The sequence below is a fragment of the Scyliorhinus canicula genome, chromosome 27 (assembly GCF_902713615.1).
Source record: "Scyliorhinus canicula chromosome 27, sScyCan1.1, whole genome shotgun sequence".
NCBI lineage: Eukaryota > Metazoa > Chordata > Chondrichthyes > Carcharhiniformes > Scyliorhinidae > Scyliorhinus > Scyliorhinus canicula.
The window spans coordinates 21873083-21895143 of record NC_052172.1 but is presented as its reverse complement, the minus strand read 5'-3'; the positions used below and the strand labels follow the sequence as shown (position 1 = coordinate 21895143).

The 22061-nt window shown below is 46.8% G+C and overlaps 1 protein-coding gene across 2 annotated transcripts in view; it reads left to right on the top strand.

The window, feature by feature from the left end:
* LOC119957835 (protein Smaug homolog 1) overlaps positions 1–16234 on the top strand; it is a 72242-nt gene extending 56008 nt beyond the window's left edge. For both annotated transcript variants that reach the window (XM_038785976.1, XM_038785974.1), the window contains 5 exons: positions 1390–1505; positions 5792–5993; positions 8341–8467; positions 9868–9951; positions 15303–16234. In XM_038785976.1, coding sequence (XP_038641904.1) covers positions 1390–1505; positions 5792–5993; positions 8341–8467; positions 9868–9951; positions 15303–15331 — 558 coding nt within the window. In that variant the 3' untranslated portion in view covers positions 15332–16234. The remainder of the gene's footprint in view (positions 1–1389; positions 1506–5791; positions 5994–8340; positions 8468–9867; positions 9952–15302) is intronic.
* Positions 16235–22061: the final 5827 nt, after the last annotated feature.

Below are 22061 nucleotides of genomic sequence, written 5' to 3'. Positions count from 1 at the left end.
GCGGCTGTGTGGCCCATCATGTCTGCAACGACTCTCCAAATGAGCAACTCTCCTCGTGCACCCCTAGTGTCTCCCTGTGACCCCGCATATTATTACTTTTCTGATAACACTCCGTTGCATTTTAAATGAGACTGCCTCCATCACAACCCAGCACTTTCAGGCCCTAACCACTGGCTGCATGATAAATATTTCACCGTTGCGCAGTGGTTAGCATTGTAGTGGGGCTTAATGCCATAACCATCAGACTGAAAAGTGAGAATGCTACCAGTGAGCTGAACTGGCAGATGCAGATATGAGCGTTGCTGGAGTATGACCTCTAAGAGCCAAGAACTCTGCAGTGTGTCACCCAACTGGCGGCATGGTAGCAGAGTGGTTAGCACTGTGGCTCCATAGCGCCAGGGTCCCAGGTTCGATTCCCGGTGGGTCACTGTCTGTGCGGAGTCTGCACTTCCTCCGGGTGCCCCGGTTTCCTCTCAAGTCCCGAAATGCGTGTTTGTTAGGTGAATTGGACATTCGGAATTCTTCCTCACTGTACCTGAACAGGTGCCGGAATGTGGCAACTAGGGGCTTTCCACAGTGACTTAATTGCAGTTTTAATGTAAGCCTACTTGTGACAATAATAAAGATTATTATTATTAACCGGCCATTCCTTATCAATCGAATTAGACTGTGGGTGGATCGCAGCCAACTCGAACCTGTTCTCACCAGTGTCCACGTTTACACTTGCCAGTGAGTCACAGGATAGTGATGGGGAGCATAAGCTGAGGCCTGCTCATCCGCCTCAGACAGGACTTTCTCTTTGAAAAATTCTGAATTTCGTCATTGTTGCTGTCTGACACACAAGTGTGATTAAACATCAAAACATAGCTTGAGCTGATTAAACTGACGTTATCTGGCAAGCTCTGAATTGTCAATTTAGTGCAGTTTTCTCATAGCTGCCAGTTGTTACCTGGGAGTTGCATCTTTTCATTTTGTTTTTAGAAAATAAATAGACTCCTCTTCCACACCGCCCCTAGAGGAATAGGTATGTTGCACTAGGGCACATGTTGCTTTTCGGCACCAGTGATTGCTGTGTATGGTTCCCCATCCTGATGGAGAAAGTGTCATTCATCACGGCTCCTCCTTGCAATACTTACCGTGCAAATTAAATGTTGGTGCACAAAATGTGACCACCTTTAACTGGTTACTTTTCCTGATGTGTATATTTATAGCAGCACTGACCTACTCCAAATGTTGCAGCAGAATGCAAACAATACATATTCTGTTATACAAGGAACAACAGAATGAAGCCGTCTGGAATGCAAAATGGTTTTCACTTAAATCAGCGGCAGGTAAATTGCACAAACTCTCTCCTGGCTGTGGATCACATTTGTCTGTAATTGATTTCAGGCATTTACTGAAACACAGAAGAAAAGGCTATTCTCGTGGAAGCAGCAAGTGTTTAAGCTGCTGAGGTCTTTTCCGAGAAAGGCCCTACTAGAGATGCCAGGTGTTCGCCAGAGAAGGTGAGTTATCTGCGACATGCGTGTGATCCGGTCAGAGCGCAATCCTTTGTGCTGGAAATCTGCATGAAGGCTTCACAGCAAGGCTTGCAACATCGGGAACATAGTCAGTACTTTGGGAGGTCGCTTCTGATGAAACATTTATTTTTAAATTAGATTCTTGCCTACCTGCTTTGCATTTCATAGAATTTACAGTGCGGAAGGAGGCCATTCAGTCCACCAGCCCTTGGAACGAGCACCCCATTTAAGGCCACGCCTCCACCCTATTCCAGTAATCCCAGTAACCCCACCTGACCTTTTTAGACACTTTAGGCAATTTAGCGTGGCCAATCCACCTAACCTGCACATCTTTGGACTGTGGGAGGAAACCGGAGCACCCGGAGGAAACCCACGCGGACGCGGGGAAAATGTGCAGACTCCACACAGACAGTGGCCCAAGACGTGAATCGAACCTGGGATTCTGGAGCTGTGAAGCATCTGTGCTAACCACTGTGCTACCGTGCTGCCCCTGTGAGATTTGTTGAGATTTACGCCAGCGCTGTGACTCAGTCTGACTTTCCCTCCTGAGCACACTCTTGTAGCTCTCCACTCTGCAACCTCTTGGCTATTCCAACTATCCCACCTGTTCCCTTTTCAGGCTTTCCATTCCAGGATGAGAATAACGAATAAGGGAATAACAGAGGGGAGTAGGTGCAACGGGAAGCCGCGCTGAAGGTCAGCTCCAATGGGAGTCGAGAGGCACAGGCTAGCTCGGAAAGTCAGAGCTGAGTAGTTATCGAGCTTCCAACATCTCCAAATATACATTCAGAAAGTACAAAGAGCACCGGCAAACTTAGGGCTGGCAGCATATATGTGGTGGGAGCGCAATGCGGAGAAGCTCCTAGCCCTCGAATGGCCGCTGGGGAGCCAGTTGGGCCGGTTAAACGGAGGCTGTGGCGCACCCACCCCTGCCAGCGAAGGTGGTGTGGGTGGAACCCATGACCGTCCATGTGCCACACAGTTCGTCTACTTTCTTCACACTGGGTCTTGCCCAGGCTGAGTGAAATGTGGAGGGGGGTGAAATGCTGTGCTGGATGAGGGAGAACACGCTCTGGATCAAGACCCCGGATTAGGTTGGTAGATAGGTTTCGGGGAAATTGCAGTGTGAATGGGATGTCATGTTTTTTATGCCATTTAATTTGTTTGTCAGTCTGTTTAGGGGGTGAAGAACTGTCATGGCTCCAGCACGTTGCAGAAAATGATGTTGACATGTATCTGTGACTGAAATAAGCAAGAGATAATCCGAGATAATACAATACAATAGTTCTGGTAGACACTGTTTGGTAGTCTAATCTTACTGATGGCATAGCGATCTCTGGTTCTGCGATCCAGTTGGGAAGAAATTGTGCGAGACATTGAAAAGTTTTTTTAATATTGGCATAGTTCTGGGCACCATGATGGCGCAGTGGGTTAGCCCTGTTGCCTCACGGCGCCGAGGTCCCAGTTTCGATCCCGGCTCTGGGTCACTGTCCATGTGGAGTTTGCACATTCTCCCCGTGTTTGCGTGGATTTCGCCCCCACAACCCAAAGATGTACAGGGTAGATGGATTGGCCACGCTAAATTGCCCCTTAATTGGAAAAAATGAATTGGGTACTCTTTTTTTTTTTTAATTTTAAAAGAAAAAAAATATTGGCATAGTTCTGCACAAACCCCGAACTTGCCACATTTAGCTGCTTTTGTTTTGGACTTGAATTCTGATCCTGGCCAAATGATATATCTGAGGCAGTTGAATACCAGATGCTGGCTCCTCGATGGAGGCAGCTTTTAAAACAGCTGTATAAAAGACCCCATATTTGCAGCAGTAAGTCTGATTGATGTACAGAGCATGGAGATTAGTGGGTGGTGGAGACTAGTGAAATCTGTGGGTGGTGGAGACTAGTGAAATATTAACAGGTTTTTTTTTGTCCCAGCAAATTTTAAACTTTGCACCGGCTTGGGCGGCACAGTGGTTAGCACTGCTGCCTCACAACGCCGGGGATCTGAATTTGATCCCAGCCTTGGGAGACTGTGGATTTTGCACGTTCTCCCCGTGTCTGCGTGGGTTTCCTCCGGGTGCTCCAGTTTCCTACCACAGTCCAAAGATGTGCAGGTTAGATGGAGTGGCTGTGATCAATGCGCTGAGATGATGGGATAGGGCGGGGGAGTGGACCTAGATGCAATGCTCTTTCGGAGGGTCGATGCAGACTCGATGGGCCGAATAGCCTCCTGCACCGTCGGAATTCTATGAAACCTTCTGAGCAAAGGGGAGAAACGCAGCCGCTGTCTGCAGTCATTCACCTTTAGGGCTTATTGTTCACTGGACACTCCAGAATGCTGCTGTTAGACCCCCAAACATATTGGTAATCAAAGATTCAGTTCCAGCAAGCTGCATATATAGCACTGCTGGATCTATGCCAACTGTTGGGCTTTAAACCCGTACATCTCCATCACACCTATATCATTCATTATCTGATGGTCGTCAAGGAGGATGAACACTAGAGTTTGTTACTATATATAGATGGTTGGCAACAAGTAACAAAGGATGTATTCAGTGGAGTGATTTTTATCAGAATCAGCAGAACTTCTGAGCTTTAATTACTGTATTAAACTCCCTGCCATCCTATTTATTATCACTAAAATGTACAGTGTAAGCCACTTGTAGCAGATTTATCTCTGCCAATTTGATTTATCTAGAATGCCTCCTGACCAGAATAAATCAGTCCATGGTATGTGGAAGACGAAATCTATCAGTATGCCCTATCTCCTCAATTTCAGTATTGTATTCTGAGTGGCAATCAGGAGCGCAGTGGGAAAACTCTCCTATAAATGGCATTTCATGATCTCTACATAAATATGTTTTTTTTTTTGTTTAAAGCAAAGCAGTGCTGGAGAATGACTTTCTAACCCCGAGAGCAATGCATCTATTGTTTGTGGGTCACAACAAACCAATGGAGTCTGCACGTTCTCCCCGTGTCTGCGTGGGTTTCCTCCGGGTGCTCCGGTTTCTTCCCACAAGTCCCGAAAGACGTGCTTGTTAGGTGAATTGGACATTCTGAATTCTCCCTCTGTGTACCCGAACAGGCGCCGGAATGTGGCGACTAGGGGCTTTTCACAGTAACTTCATTGCTGTGTTTAATGTAAGCCTACTTGTGACAATAATAAAGATTATTATAATGCGCGCTCTTATAGAATTTACAGTATAGAAGGAGGCAATTCGGCCCATTGAGTCTACACCGGCTCTTGGAAAGAGCACCCTACCCAGGCCCACATCTCCACCCTATCCCCTTAACCCAGTAACCCCACCCAACACTACGGGCAATTTTGGACACTTAAGGGCAATTTAGCATGGCCAGTCCACCTAACCTGCACATCTTTGGACTGTGGGGTGGGAAACCGGAGCACCCGGAGAAACCCTTGCGCACACGGGGAGAACGTGCAGACTCCGCGCAGACAGTGACCCAAGCTGGGAATCGAACCTGGGACCCTGGAGCTGTGAAGCAATTGTGCCAACCACTATGCTACCATGCTGCCCTTAGTTTTAATTCATTTGGTTCAGGTGGGCTCTATTTGTCCAAATTACTTGAATGTCCATACACGTCAACTCTGCAATAAGTAAGAGCGTACTGTGTAATACAGAAAATAGACTGCATTAATACAGTGCCTTCAATAAACTCCGGATGACCCTACGTGCTTCACAGTTAAAGTGTACATTCTACAGAATGTAGAAGAATTACAAATTTGTGCACAGCTAAGGACCCTCAATATTGTGTAAGTGACTCAGTGATGTATTAGTTAATAATAATCTTTATTATTGTCACAAGTAGGCCTACATTAACACTGCAGTGAAGTTACTGTGAAAAGCCCCTAGTCGCCACATTCCGGCGCCTGTTCGGGTACACAGAGGGAGCATTCAAAATTTCCAATTCAGCATGACTTTCGGGAGGAAACCGGAACACCCGGAGGAAACCCAGGCAGACACTAGGAGAACGTGCAGGCTCCGCACAGTGCCCTAAGTCGGGAATCGTGGGTCCTTTAATAATATTGATCAAAGGAAGCTCAGCTCCTCTTCATGTGAACAGTGCCATGGGATCTTTTACACCCAGCTAAGAGGTTTGAGCTGGGTATCGCTCATGGGCATAAGTAAAATAGATGTGGAGCCAGCAGGAGTCTAAAGGTTTGGGAGAGGGTAAATGATGTGTAAAGTGTCATTGATGTTTCTTGTCCTCTGGTTTATACTGGAATTAATAAGATCTGTTTTTTGTTTTCCCAGCTGGGGTTTCAGTCAGTCCAGTTCGCTGCCCACAGCCGGTTCTGTGGTTGGCGGGCTAGGCAGACGAGGCCAACGGCCGTTCCAGGTACCTCCGCGGGGTCTGTCTGCAAATCGCATGGGTCTGATTGGCACTTCTGCAGCTAGTCTGGGTGGTGTTTCTCCAAGGCATACACTTAATCCATTGACAAGCCAAGGCAGGCAGGTGAGTACATATTGCCTGTAGTACAAGTGTCAGGGAACAAAATATGGAGGGTGTTTTATTCATCGTTTTTAATACAAGTGCCTTCAGAAGTGGCTAAGTCAGGAGACGGGAGAATGCAGCATTGTTTCTTGTATGCTGACTTCAACCTGGAGTGAAAGGATAAGAACCATCTCTTGTTTCTTAACTCCATCCTTGAAACAATATTGGGCAATCTCTCTGCCGCTCCTCGTGGGCACAGGGCATGAAATGGTACTATTAGCCCGTCGGCAGTGTGCCTTGTTAAGAGAAATGGACATGTCACACTGTTGCAATGTTAAACTGCACTTGTTGATGGAGTCTGAATGTTGATGGTCTATTCTCCGGCAGTGACTTCCATCACTGAGTAATTTAATCTAAATTGATATTTGGAATTTTATAGTCTGCCGCCTCTCTGGTGTAAAATGGCGAAAGCAGCAGCTGTTGGCTGTGCAGGTGTTTGTATTGTTTACGAGCCACAGTTTTGGCATAAACTAAGTCAGGCATAATGCAATAAAATTTTACCTTTTGTTTATATCCAAGAATTGAGGGAATTATGAGCTTCCTATCCTTTTTCTCTGTGTTCAATATTTTGGGGGAGAAAGCCAGTATTTAGAAAAAAACTGCTGTGCTTTTTTAGAAAAAGATGGTGAAAGTAAACATTGAAAATGCTGTATTGCTAGGGCAGCGCGGTGGCGCAGTGGGTTAGCATTGCTGCCTCACGGCGCCGAGGTTCCAGGTTCGATCCCGGCTCTGGGTCACTGTCCGTGTGGAGTTTGCACATTCTCCCAGTGTCTGCGTGGGTCTCACCCCCACAACCCAAAGATGTGCAGGGTAGGGGGATTGGCCATGCTAAATTGCCCCTTAATTGGAAAAAATTAATTGCGTACTCTAAATTTAAAAAATAAAGGAATTGCTGGTGGTGGTGGTGGGGAACATGAATTTGGCCTCTATTTTTAATGACTAAATGTGGACCAAGAGTCATCCAAACTGGAAACGTTAGCTCCCTTCTCTCTCCGCAGATGCTGTCGGACCTGCTGAGATTGTCCAGTACTTTCTGTTTGTTTCAGATTCCAGCATCCGCAATCATTTGCTTTGATATTATCGTGGTATATTCAACCTTGCCCTTCTCTTCATTGTTAGCCACTAGCCTGCCCTCTGGCACAACCTGCCCAGTCTCATCCGCCCTTCTGTAACGTTCTGCGATTCCCACTTGCTGAGTGTCACAGTCTTGTACTCCTAATGCAGATGGGTCAACAAAAGTGTGGTTTTTGTTACTCTGGCTTTTCATGATTTGAGCCGCCTTCATATTCCTCTCCTTATTTTCCACTCTCCCTCCTCGGGTTTGAGTGTAAATTAAAAATCAGAAAGGCTAAGATGTTCAGGTGCCTGTTTAGAGAGTGGATATGAACTTTGAGTGAAAGTTGCATCCAGTATGTGATAGAACATAGAACAGTACAGCACAGAACAGGCCCTTCGGCCTTCAATGTTGTGCCGAGCTATGATCACCCTACTCAAACCCACGTATCCACCCTATACCCTATATACTGATTGTCAGGGTATGTGGGCATCACTGACAAAGCATTTACTCCCCATACCTATGCAGCTAAATGACTTTCTGCTAGGCCATTTCAGAGGGCAGTTAAGAATCAGCTATATTGCTATGTGTCTGACATCACGTACAGGGCAGACTGGGTAACCAGTTTCCTTCTGGTAAAGGCAATAGTGAATTTAGTGGGGGCTTTTGTAACAATTCAGTCCTTTTCACCGTCCCCATTCCGGATTTATCTGATCAACCAAATTTAAATTGCTGACCTTCCGTGTTTGGAGTTGAACTCGTGTCTCCCAGTACATTAGTCCAGTGATAAAATCACTGTACTGTGCCACCGTACGATCTCGCCACCCTTGAGTTAGGAAAGAGGAAATCAGCCAGCTTTCCTGCCCTGACCACTATTCAGCAAACCCTGCTGGAAAGTGGGGGCCTTGGGCAAGGAGAGGTCGAGGTTAGTTCTCTTGCCTTCCACAATCGGCTTGTCTGCCAGCAGCAACTGTCTCCTCTCGCATTGGAGAGGTGTTTCTTGAATGAAGAAACAAAGAGCTGTTCCATACCAATGGAATTGTAATCCAAGTGTCAGCACCCTAAGCAAAGAGGGTGGAAAGAAAAACATCAACAAGTTCTCATTAGCATCTCTGTATTTGTGTCCCTGACTATGAGGATGGTGGAAGGAGAATGGACAGCAATTCTTAATATTCCTAGTATTAAAAGACGGAAAATAAATCAAACTATGAAACACCACCTGTGAGATTAACATGTTTTCCTTTATTCCTGCAGAACCTATGGTTTGCAAACCCAGGTGGCAGTAATAGCATGCCGAGTCAAAGTCGCAGCTCTGTGCAACGGACATACTCACTACCTGTGCACACCTCCCCACAAGCCATCCTGATGTTCCAGCAGCCAGGTTTGTCTAGTTCCAGCTCCACACCATTTTCCCCAATCCAACCTGAAGTGGTTCAGTCTTCCCCTCAAGTGTGGGGAAGGTTTGCTGTGATAGTAATTAGATGCAGTCTTGTTGCAAGACATTTTTGAGTGTTTTCCCCATGCCTATTATTGACTTAACCACTTTAAGTGTCTGAAAATGATCCTCGCTATTTTTACTGACCGTATGGAAGAAACTGAGGTATGCTGGAAATATTTTTAAACCGACCACTTGGCAATCCTCATTGAATTTTAAATTGCACTGGGAGCATTCCTTTTCCATCCTGCCCTCCAGCATTACTTGGCATAGTAAATAAACGCTCTGCACATTGTGATACTGAGGCACACCGATGAAAAGGTTCTCGATCCGTGCTGGGAAAGTTCACCTTCAAGGGGAAATTTGCAGAGCGAAAGAGAACGGACTATTTGGATAGCTCTCAAAATTCTGGGTATGGGCGCAATAGGCCAGATGGCCTCCTGTGCTCCATCTTTGATTCAACTTGAACTGTTAGAATTGATCTCTAACCTTTCTGGGGGAGGGTGTTGGTGAGCGGAAAGGGATGAGGGTCTCTGCTGTTGATTACTGTCCAGTGACTCCTAGAAAACGCATGCCTGTGGGAGATGAGAGTACACGATCTGACGCCACTTTGGTGTCCTTATTAGTGAGCAGCTTGGTAATGCTATCGATGTTCACACATGAAGGGCAGTCCCTCAGGAACGAGGAGATGGGGGACCATGGAATCAAGAGAGAACTTGGGGGGTGGAGTTCCCTTCCCCTTTCCCCAATCCTTGATTGTCGGGTGACAGGCTGCTTTACACAATTTGCCAATTGCCTGGATGCCACATGGGGCCCAATAACAGTTGGGGGCTTCTCCAGGTGGGGAAGTGAGAAGTCCTAACAGCAGCCAGCTAACTGGCTGGTTGACATTCAATTCTAACTGGATCCTGAACAATGGCTGCGGTGGGGATGACCCAACTTCCGTGCCTTTGGATGGGGCCACTGCTGTAGCCACTAAATTCAGAAGAATGACAGTGGCACAGTGGTTAGCACTGCTGCCTCATGGCGCTAATGACCGGGTCACTGTCCGTGTGGAGTTTGCACATTCTCCCGTGTCTGCATGGGTCTCAACCCCACAAACCCAAACCTGTGCAGGGTAGGTGGATTGACCACGCTTAATTGCCCCTTGATTGGATAGAAAAACAAATGGGGTACTTTCTGGATACTCGAGGGGCTGCTAATAGCAGTCGAAGCAAATGTTAGACGCAGTAAGCACCTTTTTGAGGAAAGGGAAAGTTGGAAGAGCGAAAGAAGCTACATTGGGACAGAAGGGTTGGCCATGTGTCCAATTAAAGTTGATGTGACGCTTTGTGTTGTTTTACCAGAATGTCAAGTGCCAGTGACAGAACCGGAGATTAATACCAGACTGGAATCTCTGTGTCTCAGTATGACCGAGCACGCCTTAGGAGGTAAGCAAATGCAGTCACGGGTTAAACGGGTGAATTTCGATGTTTATGAAGCGCGGTTACTTTCCAATTCGAAGTAGGAACATTCAGCATGATAGGAAAATATTTGTGGGAGAAACATGGAATCCTCCAGCAGATTAATGGTGATTTATTTACCTCTCGTCGGGTATTAAATTCCACCTCGATCAAAGCCTCTGTGTGCCACTCATCCTGTGAGGATTTTTTTTAAAAAAGTGAATGTATTTTATCCATTGTCCCTGTTTGGGTAAGACCACGCCTCTATGCCTCATTTGAACATTGTTCACCCTGGTGGGATGAGAAGTTTAATCTCTGAGCAACATTCGACTCCATGCGACTTGTGCTCAACCAGGAGTCCCCTGGTGATCAACTGAAGTATTACTGGCTAACTTTCATATTCCTGCCTCTGGAGACGGGTACCATTGGGCAACCGAATAGTCCCTCCTCTTCTACCCTTTCCACAATCAGTGCAGATCATGAATCCTCATCAAACAATCCCTTGTGCCTCTATCTCAGTGGATTTTTAATTTGGCATGGCACTCAGCTTTTCTGCCATTGTCTCAGTGCCCACCTCTTCAGCTAGAAGTCTCCCTCGCGCACAGTGGCCCCATCTCCAATATCCTCCCTCCACCTCAACCCCTCCCGCTGGCCTCTTACCTTCTCTAGATCTTTTCATTGAGAACAGCTGGTGTGACATCAGCTGCCTGAAGTTCTCTGCTCCCCCACCCCCCGTCCTGCTCATCTCCGTCTGAACTTGCTGCACTGTCTGAGTGGTTGCAGGACATGCTGAAGGTGGAAGGTGAACAGCCAGTGGTCGTGATACACTTTGGTACAAATGACATAGGTTAAAAAAAGGAGGATGAGGTCCTAAAAGCAGAATATTGGCAGCTAGGAAGCAAGTTGAAAAGAAGGACCTCAAAGGTCTCCGGTATACTGCCAGTGCCACATGCTAGTCAGAGCAGAAACAACAGGATATATGGGATGAAAGTGGCTGAAAAGATGATGTGAGTAGGAGGGCTTCCGATTCCTGGAGCATTGGGACCGGTTCTGGGGGAGATAGGAGCAGTAAAACTGGATGGGGTACACCTGGGCAAGACTGGTACTGATGCCCTTGTGGGAGGTACTTGCTAGGGTGGTTGGGAAGGGTTTAAAATAATATGACAGAGAATGGAAACCTAGTAAGGATTCCGAGCAGGGGGAATCGAGAACAAGAGGAAAAGACAGCAATGAGACTAGGAAAAGTAATAGGCAGAGAAATCAAGGGCCAGAATCCGGTAAGGACACAGTTTTAAAAATAGTAGGAAAGGGAAAAGGAACATTAAAAGGACAAGCCTCAAGGGTCTCATACCTGAATGCTCAGGGCATTCGAAATAAAATGGATGAATTAGTTGCGCAGATAGATGCAAAGGGGTATGACATAATTGGGATTATGGAGACATGGCTCCAAGGTGACCAAGGATAGGAACTAAACATTGAGGGCTATACAGTGTTTAGAAAGGACAGACAGAAAGGAAAAGGAGGTCAGTTGTATTGTTAATTGAAGAAGATATTGAGTGAAGATATTAGCACAGGCGATGTGGAATCTGAATGTGTCGAGTTAAGAAGCACCAAGGGGCAAAGAGGAAGAATTTCTGGAGTGTATACGGGATATTTTCTGGACCAATACGTTGAGGAACCAATAAGGGAGCAGGCCATCTTGGACTGGCTGTTGTGCAATTAGAAAGGATTAGTTGGCAATGTAGTTGTGAGAGAACCCTTGGGGATGAGTGACCATAATATGATAGAATTCTTTATCAAGGTGGATAGTGAAGTAGTTGATTCTGAGACCATGGTCCTGAACCTCAATAAAAGTTACAATAATCAGAGCGGCACGGTGGCACAGTGGTTAGCACTGCTGCCTCACGGCGCCGAGGTCCCGGGTTCGATCCCGGCTCTGGGTCACTGTCCGTGTGGAGTTTACACATTCTCCCAGTGTTTGCGTAGGCCTCACACCCACAACCCAAAGATGTGCAGGGTAGGTGGATTGGCCACGCTAGATTGCCCCTTAATTTGAAACAAAAAAAGAATTGGGTACTCTTTTTTTTTTTTAAATAATAAAAATTAACGGTTAATATGATGGTATGAGGCATGAGCTGGCTATGATAGACTGGGAAACATCACTGAAAGGAAGGACAGCAGACAGGCAACAGCAGGCATTTAAGGAACAAATCGGTTAACTCAAAAGGGAACTGTGGCCAAACCAAAGTTTACAAGGGAAATTGGAGATAGTATTAGATTCAAAGAAGAAGTATATAAATTAGCAAGAAAAAGCAATAAGAGCTGAGGATTGGGAACTGTTTAAAATTCAGCAAAGGCAGACCAAGGGATTGATTAAAAAGGGGAAAATACAATATGAAAGTAAGGTAGCGGGTAACATAAAAACTGACTAAAAGTTTCTCATAGAATTTACAGTGCAGAAGGAGGCCATTCGGCCCATCGAGTGTGCACCACTTACTTACATAGAACATAGAACAGTACAGCACAGAACAGGCCCTTCGGCCCTCGATGTTGTGCCGAGCAATGATCACCCTACTTTAACCCGTATACCCGAAACCCAACAATCCCCCCATTAACATAGAACAGCACAGAACAGGCCCTTCGGCCCTCAATGTTGTGCCGAGCCATGATCACCCTACTCAAACCCACGTAACCCGTATACACGTAACCCAACAATCCCCCCCATTAACCTTACACTACGGGCAATTTAGCATGGCCAATCCACCTAACCCGCACATCTTTGGACTGTGGGAGGAAACCGGAGCACCCGGAGGAAACCCACGCACACAGGGGGAGGACGTGCAGACTCCACACAGACAGTGACCCAGCCGGGAATCGAACCTGGGACCCTGGAGCTGTGAAGCATTTATGCTAACCACCATGCTACCCTGCTGCCCCTTACACTACGGGCAATTTAGCATGGCCAATCCACCTAACCCGCACATCTTTGGACTTTGGGTTGTGGGTGTGAGGCTTACGCCCATGACTCCACCCTATCCCCGTAAACCAGTAACCCCAGCTAACCTAAGGACTATTTTAGCATGGCCAATCCACCTAACCTGCACATCTTTGGACTGTGGGAGGAAACCGGAGCACCCGGAGGAAACCCACGCACACACGGGGAGAACGTGCAGACTCCGCACAGACAGTGCCAGACCCAAGCCGGGAATCGAACCTGGGACCCTAGAGCTGTGAAGCAACTGTGCTAACTGTTGTGCTACCGTGCTGCCCACGCATCATCTGTAGATATGTAAAGAGAAAAAGATTGCCAAAAACTAATGTAGGCCCCTTAAAGTCAGAAATGGGGGAATTCATATCTGGGAACAAAGAAATGGCTGAGGAACTAAATTTGTGCTTTTCTTCTGTCTTCACAAAGGAAGACATGAATAATGTACCGGAAGTTCTGAGAAACACAAGTTTTAGTGAGCAGCTGAAGGAAATTGGTATAGTGGGGAAATTAATGGGACTGAAAGCCGATAAATCTCCAGGGCCTGATGATCTTCATCCCAGAGTACTTGAGGAAGTAGCCTTCCAAATAGTAGATTCATTGCTGGTCATTTTCTAAAATTCTTTAGACTCTGGAATGGTTCCAGACTCTGGAATGGTTCCCTACTACCCTAGGGTAGTAGGGAAGTTGCTGGAGTCCATTATCAAGGATTTCGTAGCACAGAATTTGGAAAGCAGTGGTGTAATCAGACAAAGTCAGCATGGATTTACAAAAAAGAAATCATGCTTGACAAATCTACTGGAATTCTTTGAAGATGTAATTAGTAGAATTGACCAGGGAGAACCGGTGGATGTGGTTTATTTAGACTTTGAGGCTTTCAACAAAGTTCCACATAGCAGATTAATATGTAAAGTTAAAGCACATATGAATAGTGTCTTGAGATGGACAGAAAGCTGGTTAGCAGACAGGAAGTAAAGAGTTGGAGTAAATAGGTATTTTTCCGATTGGCAGGCAGTGACTAATGGGTTACCACAGGGATCTGTGATAGGACCTCAACTGTTCACATTATATATATTAATGATTTGGAAATGCGAACTAGATATATTATCTCCAAATTAGCAGATGATACAAAGTTGGGTGGGAGGGTGAGCTGTGAGGAGGATGCAGAGATCCTTCAGTGTGATTTGGACAGGCTGAGTGAGTGGGCACATGCGTGGCAGAGGCAGTATAATGTGGATCAATGTGAGGTCATCCACTTCAGTAGAAATGGGAAGGCGAGACCTTGGTGTCCTCGCGCATCAATCGCTGAAAGTAAACATGCAGGCAATAAAGGAGGTCTTCATAGTGAGGGTATTTGAGTATAAGAATTGGGATGTTAAATAGGTGGTTGGTGAGTATTGTGGGCAGTTTTGGTGTCATTATCTGAGGAAGGATGTTCTTGCTCTGGAGGGAGCGCCACAAATATTTACCAGGCTGATTCCTGGAATGGCGGGACTGTCATATGAGGAGAGACTATATAAGTCAGATAGGGTTATATTCATTGGAGTTTATAAGAGGGGATCTCATTGAAATTTATAAAATTCTAACAGGATTAGACAGGGTAGATTCAGAAAGAATGTTCCCGATGGTGTGGGGAGTCCAGAACTAGGGATCATAGTTTGAGTGTAAGGGGTAAACCTTTTGGACTGAGGTGAGGAGAAATTTCTTCTCACCCAGAGAGTGGTGAATCTGTGGAATTGACTACCGCAGAAAGTAGTTGAGGCCAAAACGTTGTGTAATTTCAAGAAGGAATTAGATATAGCTCTTGGGGCTAAAGGGATCGAGGAATATTGGGGGGGAAAGGTACTGATTTTGATGATCAGTCATGATCATGGATGGCAAAGCAGGCTTGAAGGGCCGAATGGCCTCTTCCTTCTATTTTCTATCTATGTTTCTATATATGTTCTGTTGGGCCAATCCCGAACATTGTCATCATACCTCCCAACAAGGGATGATGCCATTGTCGTCCATCAAACTGTCCTCTACTTTGCAGAAGCCGAACGCTAAATCTCTGCCATTTCATCCCACCTTGACCATGACCCACCACACCAGCAAACATCAAACCATCGTCTCCAGGACTCTCACTGATCTCCTCTCCAGAAGTAAAGAATTTCATCGCTCTCTAAGTCTTGTACAGGAGATGGTGGAATGAACCTTTATTTCAAGACAATCAGAATCCAGAGAGATTAAGTGTTGTACGATGGCATATTTGGGGTGTAGCAGGGAGAGATAAAAACTTGAGGGGAGCGCTGATGATAACGGCCATGCCCTTGATCGGCGCTTCACTGAAATAATTTTATTTTTATTTTAACAGATGGAGTGGACAAGACATCGACAATTTAGTACGCTGTACTTAGCTTGTGAACACTTATTGAGAGACTGACATTACACAGCAGCTGCAGGAAATGCCACTGAAGTTTGAGGGTCACTACACCTTACAATGTATATCTTCGCTGATCTTTATTTAACCTTTGGGTGGGAAATTGACCGGTACCCAAACTACATCCGGTCTGTTTTCCAATATATTTTTGTTTTAACTTTTTTTCAGTACCCATCTGGTAAAAGGTTCTGAACCGGTACAAATAAATCTTATAGCTCAAAACTTAATTTAAAAGAAAACCTGGGAACTAACATAAAATTAGTGATTGACAGTGCAAGGTGGTGAGCAGTGCTCATGACAGTAAGAGAGGAGACAGGGTCTCTTGGCTGATATTACAATGGTCTTAACAGAAGCCTGTATGTGCTGTGCTGTCATATAGGTCTGGTACCCAGTGCATGCAGTACTTGGCAGTAATACAGGTCTGGCTTTTGTACCTGTCCATCACTAATTTAACCTAAAAACCTCTGATCAACTGTCCAAGTGATGCGTACAAGTTAACCCTTAAGAAAGTTTTAAAATATAAAAGAGGTGTTCTGTTCTGAAGCCCACATTACTTAATAAAAAACAAAATCTGGTTGCATTATTTAATTTCCAGCTAAGGGCCGGCAAAGAAAATTAATCAGCGCTGTGAGCAAAATGGGGCAGCAACTGACTTTTTTTTAACCTTGTGTTCCTGTGTCACTTGCATTCATCTGTGTACTTGTGCTTGTATCGACAGCAGAAAAACATCTGCGAACAGGCTCCAAAATAGCGCAGTTTGGACTAAATTCTCTCTCTCTTGCTTTGTGGTTGATGCTTTTGGCCGTTTCGCAACAGCTATGGATTTATGGCAGGAGGCACCTACCCAGATGTTGTCCCCACCCTCCCATCCCTATCCAAAAATCTTGTAACGATGAAGCGCCCCATCCCAGCCCCTTTTTAACTTGCGAATGACTGGGTTCTTGAAGGAGCCTAAATGCCTCATTTGGTTGTGGGTCAGTGTGATGTTTGCTCTTTTTGACAGTGCAATTTCATGGATGGCAACTTGATCTTCAGGGAATTTGGAGGAATGTAAGTTGACAGACTGCGAGCACTGGCGATGTATGAAGAGCTTGGGGTGGTGGGAGTTCGAAGCGGTGCGATTACTACTCTTGACACAGATTTTGGGAAGGTCGAAATACAAGGCCTGGAAGAGTCTTGTTACAGCACCACTTCTGAGCAGTGATAAAAAAACACACCTCCAGGAGCTGCGATTTCCAATGCTTAACAGGCTTTATCTAAAGACTGTTTGTGATACTGGACCCTGGACATTAGAAACTAGGCTCTGATTTTCCAGCCTCCAGTAAGGATAGATTATAAATCGTCCCCTCCACCACCATTTCCTTCATTAATGTATAATGCTTACAGTTGCACAGTAATCTGTGAACCCAGAGTAGAACATTCTCTGCCTCCCTCTCTCTCGCCCTCCCTCTCTCTCTCTCTCTCTCGCCCTCCCTCTCTCTCTCTCTCGCCCTCCCTCTCTCTCTCTCTCTCTCTCGCCCTCCCTCTCTCTCTCTCGCCCTCCCTCTCTCTCTCTCGCCCTCCCTCTCTCTCTCTCGCCCCCTCCCTCTCTCTCTCTCGCCCTCCCTCTCTCTCTCTCGCCCCTCCCTCTCTCTCTCTCTCTCTCTCTCTCTCTCGCCCTCCCTCTCTCTCTCTCTCGCCCCTCCCTCTCTCTCTCTCTCGCCCTCTCCTCTCTCTCTCTCTCGCGCTCCCTCTCTCTCTCTCTCTCTCTCGCCCTCCCTCTCTCTCTCTCTCCCTCCCTCTCTCTCTCTCTCTCGCCCTCCTGGTTTAGGTCACAAGGCTAAATCGCTGGCTTTTAAAGCAGGCCAGCAGCAAGGTTCGATTCCCGTACCAGCCTCCCCGGACAGGCGCCGGAATGTGGCGACTAGGGGCTTTTCACAGTAACTTCATTGAAGCCTACTCGTGACAATAAGTGATTTTTATTTCATTTTCTCTCTCGCCCCCTCCCTCTCTCTCTCGCCCCCCTCCCTCTCTCTCTCGCCCTCCTCTCTCTCTCTCTCGCCCTCCCTCCTCTCTCTCTCTCGCCCATGCCCTCCTCTCTCTCTCGCCCATCCCTCTCTCTCTCGTCGCCCTCCTCTCTCTCTCTCCTCGCCCCGCCCCCTTCTCTCTCTCCTCGCCCTCACCTCTCTCTCTCTCGAGTCTCTCTCCCCCTCCTCTCGCCCGATCCCTCTCTCTCTCTCTCTCTCGCCCTCCCTCTCCCTGTCGCTCGCCGCCCTCTCTCTCGCCCTCCCTCTCTCTCGCCCTCCCTCTCTCTCGCCCTCCTCCTCTCGCCCTCCCTCCGCCTCTCTCTCGCCCTCCCTCTCTCTCTCTCTCCGCCCGTCACCTCCCCTCTCTCTCTCTCTCGCCCTCCCTCTCTCTCTCTCTCTCTCGCCCTCCCTCTCCCTGTCTCTCGCCCTCCCTCTCTCTCGCCCTCCCTCTCTCTCTCGCCCTCCCTCTCTCTCGCCCTCCTCTCTCTCGCCCTCCCTCTCTCTCTCGCCTTCCCCTCTCTACCCCTCACTCTCTCTCTCGCCCTCACTCTCTCTCTCGCCCTCACCTCTCTCTCGCCCTCACTCTCTCTCTCGCCCTCACTCTCTCTCTCGCCCTCACTCTCTCTCTCGCCCTCACTCTCTCTCTCGCCTCACTCTCATCTCTCGCCCTCACCTCTCTCCTCGCCCTCACTCTCTCTCTTCGCCCTCACTCTCTCTCTCGCCCTCACTCTCTACTCTCAGCCCTCACTCTCTCTCTCGCCCTCACTCTCTCTCTCGCACTCACTCTCTCTCTCGCCCTCACTCTTCTCTCGCCCCTCACTCTCTCTCTCGCCTCACTCTCTCTCTCGCCTCACTCACTCTCCTCTCTCGACCTCACTCTCTCTCTCGCCCTCACTCTCTCTCTCGCCCTCACTCTCTCTCTCTCTCGCCCTCACTCTCTCTCTCGCCCTCACTCTCTCTCTCGCCCTCACTCTCTCTCTCGCCCTCACTCTCTCTCTCGCCCCCTCACTCTCTCTCTCGCCCTCACTCTCTCTCTCGCCCTCACTCTCTCTCTCGCCCTCACTCTCTCTCTCGCCCTCACTCACTCTCTCGCCCTCACTCTCTCGCCCTCACTCTCTCTCTCGCCCTCCCTCTCTCTATCGCTCTCTCCCCCTCCCTCTCTCTCTCTCTCCCCTCCTTCTCTCTCTCCTCCCTCTCTCTCTCCCCTTCCCTCTCCCCCTTGCCCTCCCTCGCCCCCTCTCCCCCTCACCCTCCCCTCCCTCTTTCTCTCTCCCCCTCCCCCTCTCTCTCTTTCTCTCGTCTGTCTGTCTCTCTCTCTATCTCCCTTCCTCTGTCTGTGTCTCTCTATCTCTCCTCCTCTGTCTCTCTATCTCTCTTTCTTCTTCTTCTCCCCCCCCCCCCCCCCCCTCCACCACCACCAAAGCAGTTTCTGGGACCAGAGCAGCTGAGAGTGTTGCTGAAGACATTCTGAGGCTTCCAACCCCAGGGAAATCCCTGCCCTGCAGTGTTGTAGGATGCAATTCAAGGTCTATCCTGATGCTTAATGCTGGTTGCATCAGTCATGACATCGCCAAATCAGACCTGTTGGACCGTGTTTAGCTTTCGGGGTGGTCTGGGAGGCAGGGGGAGTGGGGCAGGAACGTGTGAATCAGTCTGCTGCAGGGGCATTCCAGCTTGACTATTGAGCAGTGGCAGAGCAGGAAAGACCCATGTTGGCTTCATTTAAACAGCAAATAAATCTGTCTCTGGAAGAGATCAGACGTTCACAATGTTGCTGCATACTGAGGAATCTGGTTTCTGTGTTTTCTGTCCAAATGCCTTTTGGCGCCAAGAGGTGTCCCACTACTCTCGAGCATCGTTGCTTTTCATGTCACCTTCGTTTGATAGGAGGCAATATCTGAACGTAAATACGCAGCTACTCGATTGCACCAAAAAAAAACAACCAGTGCCCTGCCTCTACTTGAGGGGATGCAGGTGGGGGACGGAAAGAGCCCAGTGTCTTTCTTAACTAGTTCCAATTGCAACATCAATGACGACAACACGAAACAAATACTATTTTCTGCAGTTTTGTAATGTTGTCGCTTTCAGAACACAATATTTCTTTTTGTAATGACGTAAGAAAGGTAACCTTTTTTTTCTGAAAAACTTTAACCGGAGAAGCAAGAAATCGGGGAGATGTGTATTTGCATTAACCCTTCCCGATCACTCACAGTTGCATTTAAAGAGAGTTCATAGGTCATAATTTTCTAGCATGAGGCACAGAATGGGAGGGGAGGGGAGGGTGGGGGGGGAGAGGGGGGGAGGGAGGGGGGGGGGGATGTGTATGTTCAAAGAAGAGTTTTGTGTGTATATAGTAAATGTATGTATGGAAAAGTGAGATTAATTCTCAAAAGGGTATCAGTTATATAAGGGCCTGTTTATATGAATCACATTTTGTTTTTGGAGTCTTGTGGCTTCAGGAAAGAAGTTTTATGGTGTTTACATTTTAGGAGGGGGGCATGTACAACACAGGTATGACTTTAAATGACTTTGGATTTTTTTTTTTTTAACGGTCCCGCCACTTGGGGAACAGATGCGTTCTAAACTTGTCTCAATGCTGTTCTAGCTGTCGTCTTGAAGAGGCGAATACAGGGGTAGAATGTCGGTCACTCCCTCCCACACCAGACGCAGAGAGCGGTCTGCAGTTACCCCGTACGTGGAATTACCTGATCCCGGAAACTCCCTTTCTTTCTTTTTTAAAAAATGTCCATTCCTCAAATATGACGATTGCTGAGCAGCTTGTCCTAACCGCGACAGGGGTATGGGCGCCTGGTCATCCAGCTCCTGAAAACCATCAGATAAATCTGTAAAGTTTGGCTTTTATCCTTTACAAAGCCAATTGCATTTGGTGTGAATTTCTCTATTGTAGTGAAATTGGAAATGCGGCCGGTTCTTGTGCAAGCCCAATGTGTATCCTGAAAAAACTCTAATAATCTGCTCCATACTGAAAGGGTGATAGCAGACACCACCATACTGTACAGCCAGCAATTTGATTGTTTCTCTCACCCCCCCCCCCCCCCCCCCCCCAAGCTATTTGCTTCCCAGTTAGCTGGAATGCAGGACCATTGCCACAACCCCAGATTGTACATGTGCCAATATGGTGATGCGGTCATATACTTGGCCCCTTGATCACCATATTCTTTGTTTTCTCAGCCCCAACCCAGTCCTGTCCCTCTTTCTACTCATCTGAACTCTGAATCAGTTGGAGTGCAGCCACTAGTGCATGGCTCAGCTTGTGAAGTTCACTCCCCACAGGATGCCTCTGCTATGTTGGTGAAAGGCTAACGTTTGACTAACTGGGAACACTGTCACAAGCTGTAAGACCATCATTGCTGCTAGAATTAAATGATACAAAAGATGAAGACAGCTGCCCCAAAAGTCTCTAAATTCTTTCCAGTCTTCTGTTAAAATATAGATTTTTGTTGAATAGATTTAGTGAATTTCCTTTCTGCTGGAAGTCGAGCTTGTTGATTTATAGCAGTGCTGTAAATGCTGTCAGTCACAGCAAGTCCAGATGGGTTTAATATGTTAAATACTTTCTCCTTCCCTGTAGGGAAAGCCTTATTTTGCAAGGGGTCAACTAGGGAGGGAAGTTGGGGGGGGGGGGGGGGGGGGGCATTGTATATAGCTGGACTGCCAGAATATGTGCTAGCAGCTAATTCACCCTTTCTCTCCCCGCCACCCTTTTCTTCATGTGAGGAAATGCAGAATGTGTAAATATCCTGCATCGCCACTCCGTCATTGATTTTTTTTTTTATTGCACCGTTAAGTTCAGGCCTGTGACAGTTGCGTTGCTTTTCTTTCTTGAGAATAATTCCTATTTCATTTTAGTAAATTTGAATCACTTGTCTGTCATGTAGGCACACTACAATTTCTGCTGGACTGGTTTAAATGAAAAAAGCAGTTAGTCACTGTGCTGATGAATATTGCTTTCAAAGGCAGTCTGAGGCTTAATCTCGCACAGCACAAAATGCAGTTATGCAGAAATTTCAATTTGCTGTCTTCATTCTTTTATATTCAGCCAATATAACGAACAGTCATTCAGTGCTCAGCCACTTAAGGAATCTTCCCTTCTCCCTCCCCACCGACCAAGTAAAATACGATTTGGGTTTTATAAATATCCCACTTTCCCACCCTTGGGTGTATTGGTCTGTTTTAGAGATTTCTGTTTTTGGTATCCATAGTTGTACAGCTGCCCAGTCAGTACATTATCATAGCAGCAGTTTCCTGTTTCAGAATAACACTTGAAATTAGAGGCTTGAGCTAGGTAGGAGAGGGGCAGTGCCCTGTAAGGCTCGACCCTGTTCCTATCCAGACATCTGTACAGCATAAGACGCAGCCTTGTGTACTTTGTGCCGAGTGATTGTACAGTGCTATTGTGAGGTATGTAAATCACAGGGTTAATTGACGAAAACCAAACAACTACTTCTGTTTCTATTTAAAACCTTGAGTGGATAATTTGTGCCATCAATTAGACCCTATTTAACTGACCTTTTTAAAAGGCAATATTCATTTAGGAACATGCAGACATTAAAAAATTAAAGCTTCGTACATGTCCTAATGAGGTTTTGTATTTTCAACTTTTATAACTTTTTTTTCAAATCTAGGAACTGGAAAAAAGTTGATCTTGCAGGGTCTTGTCCCATGT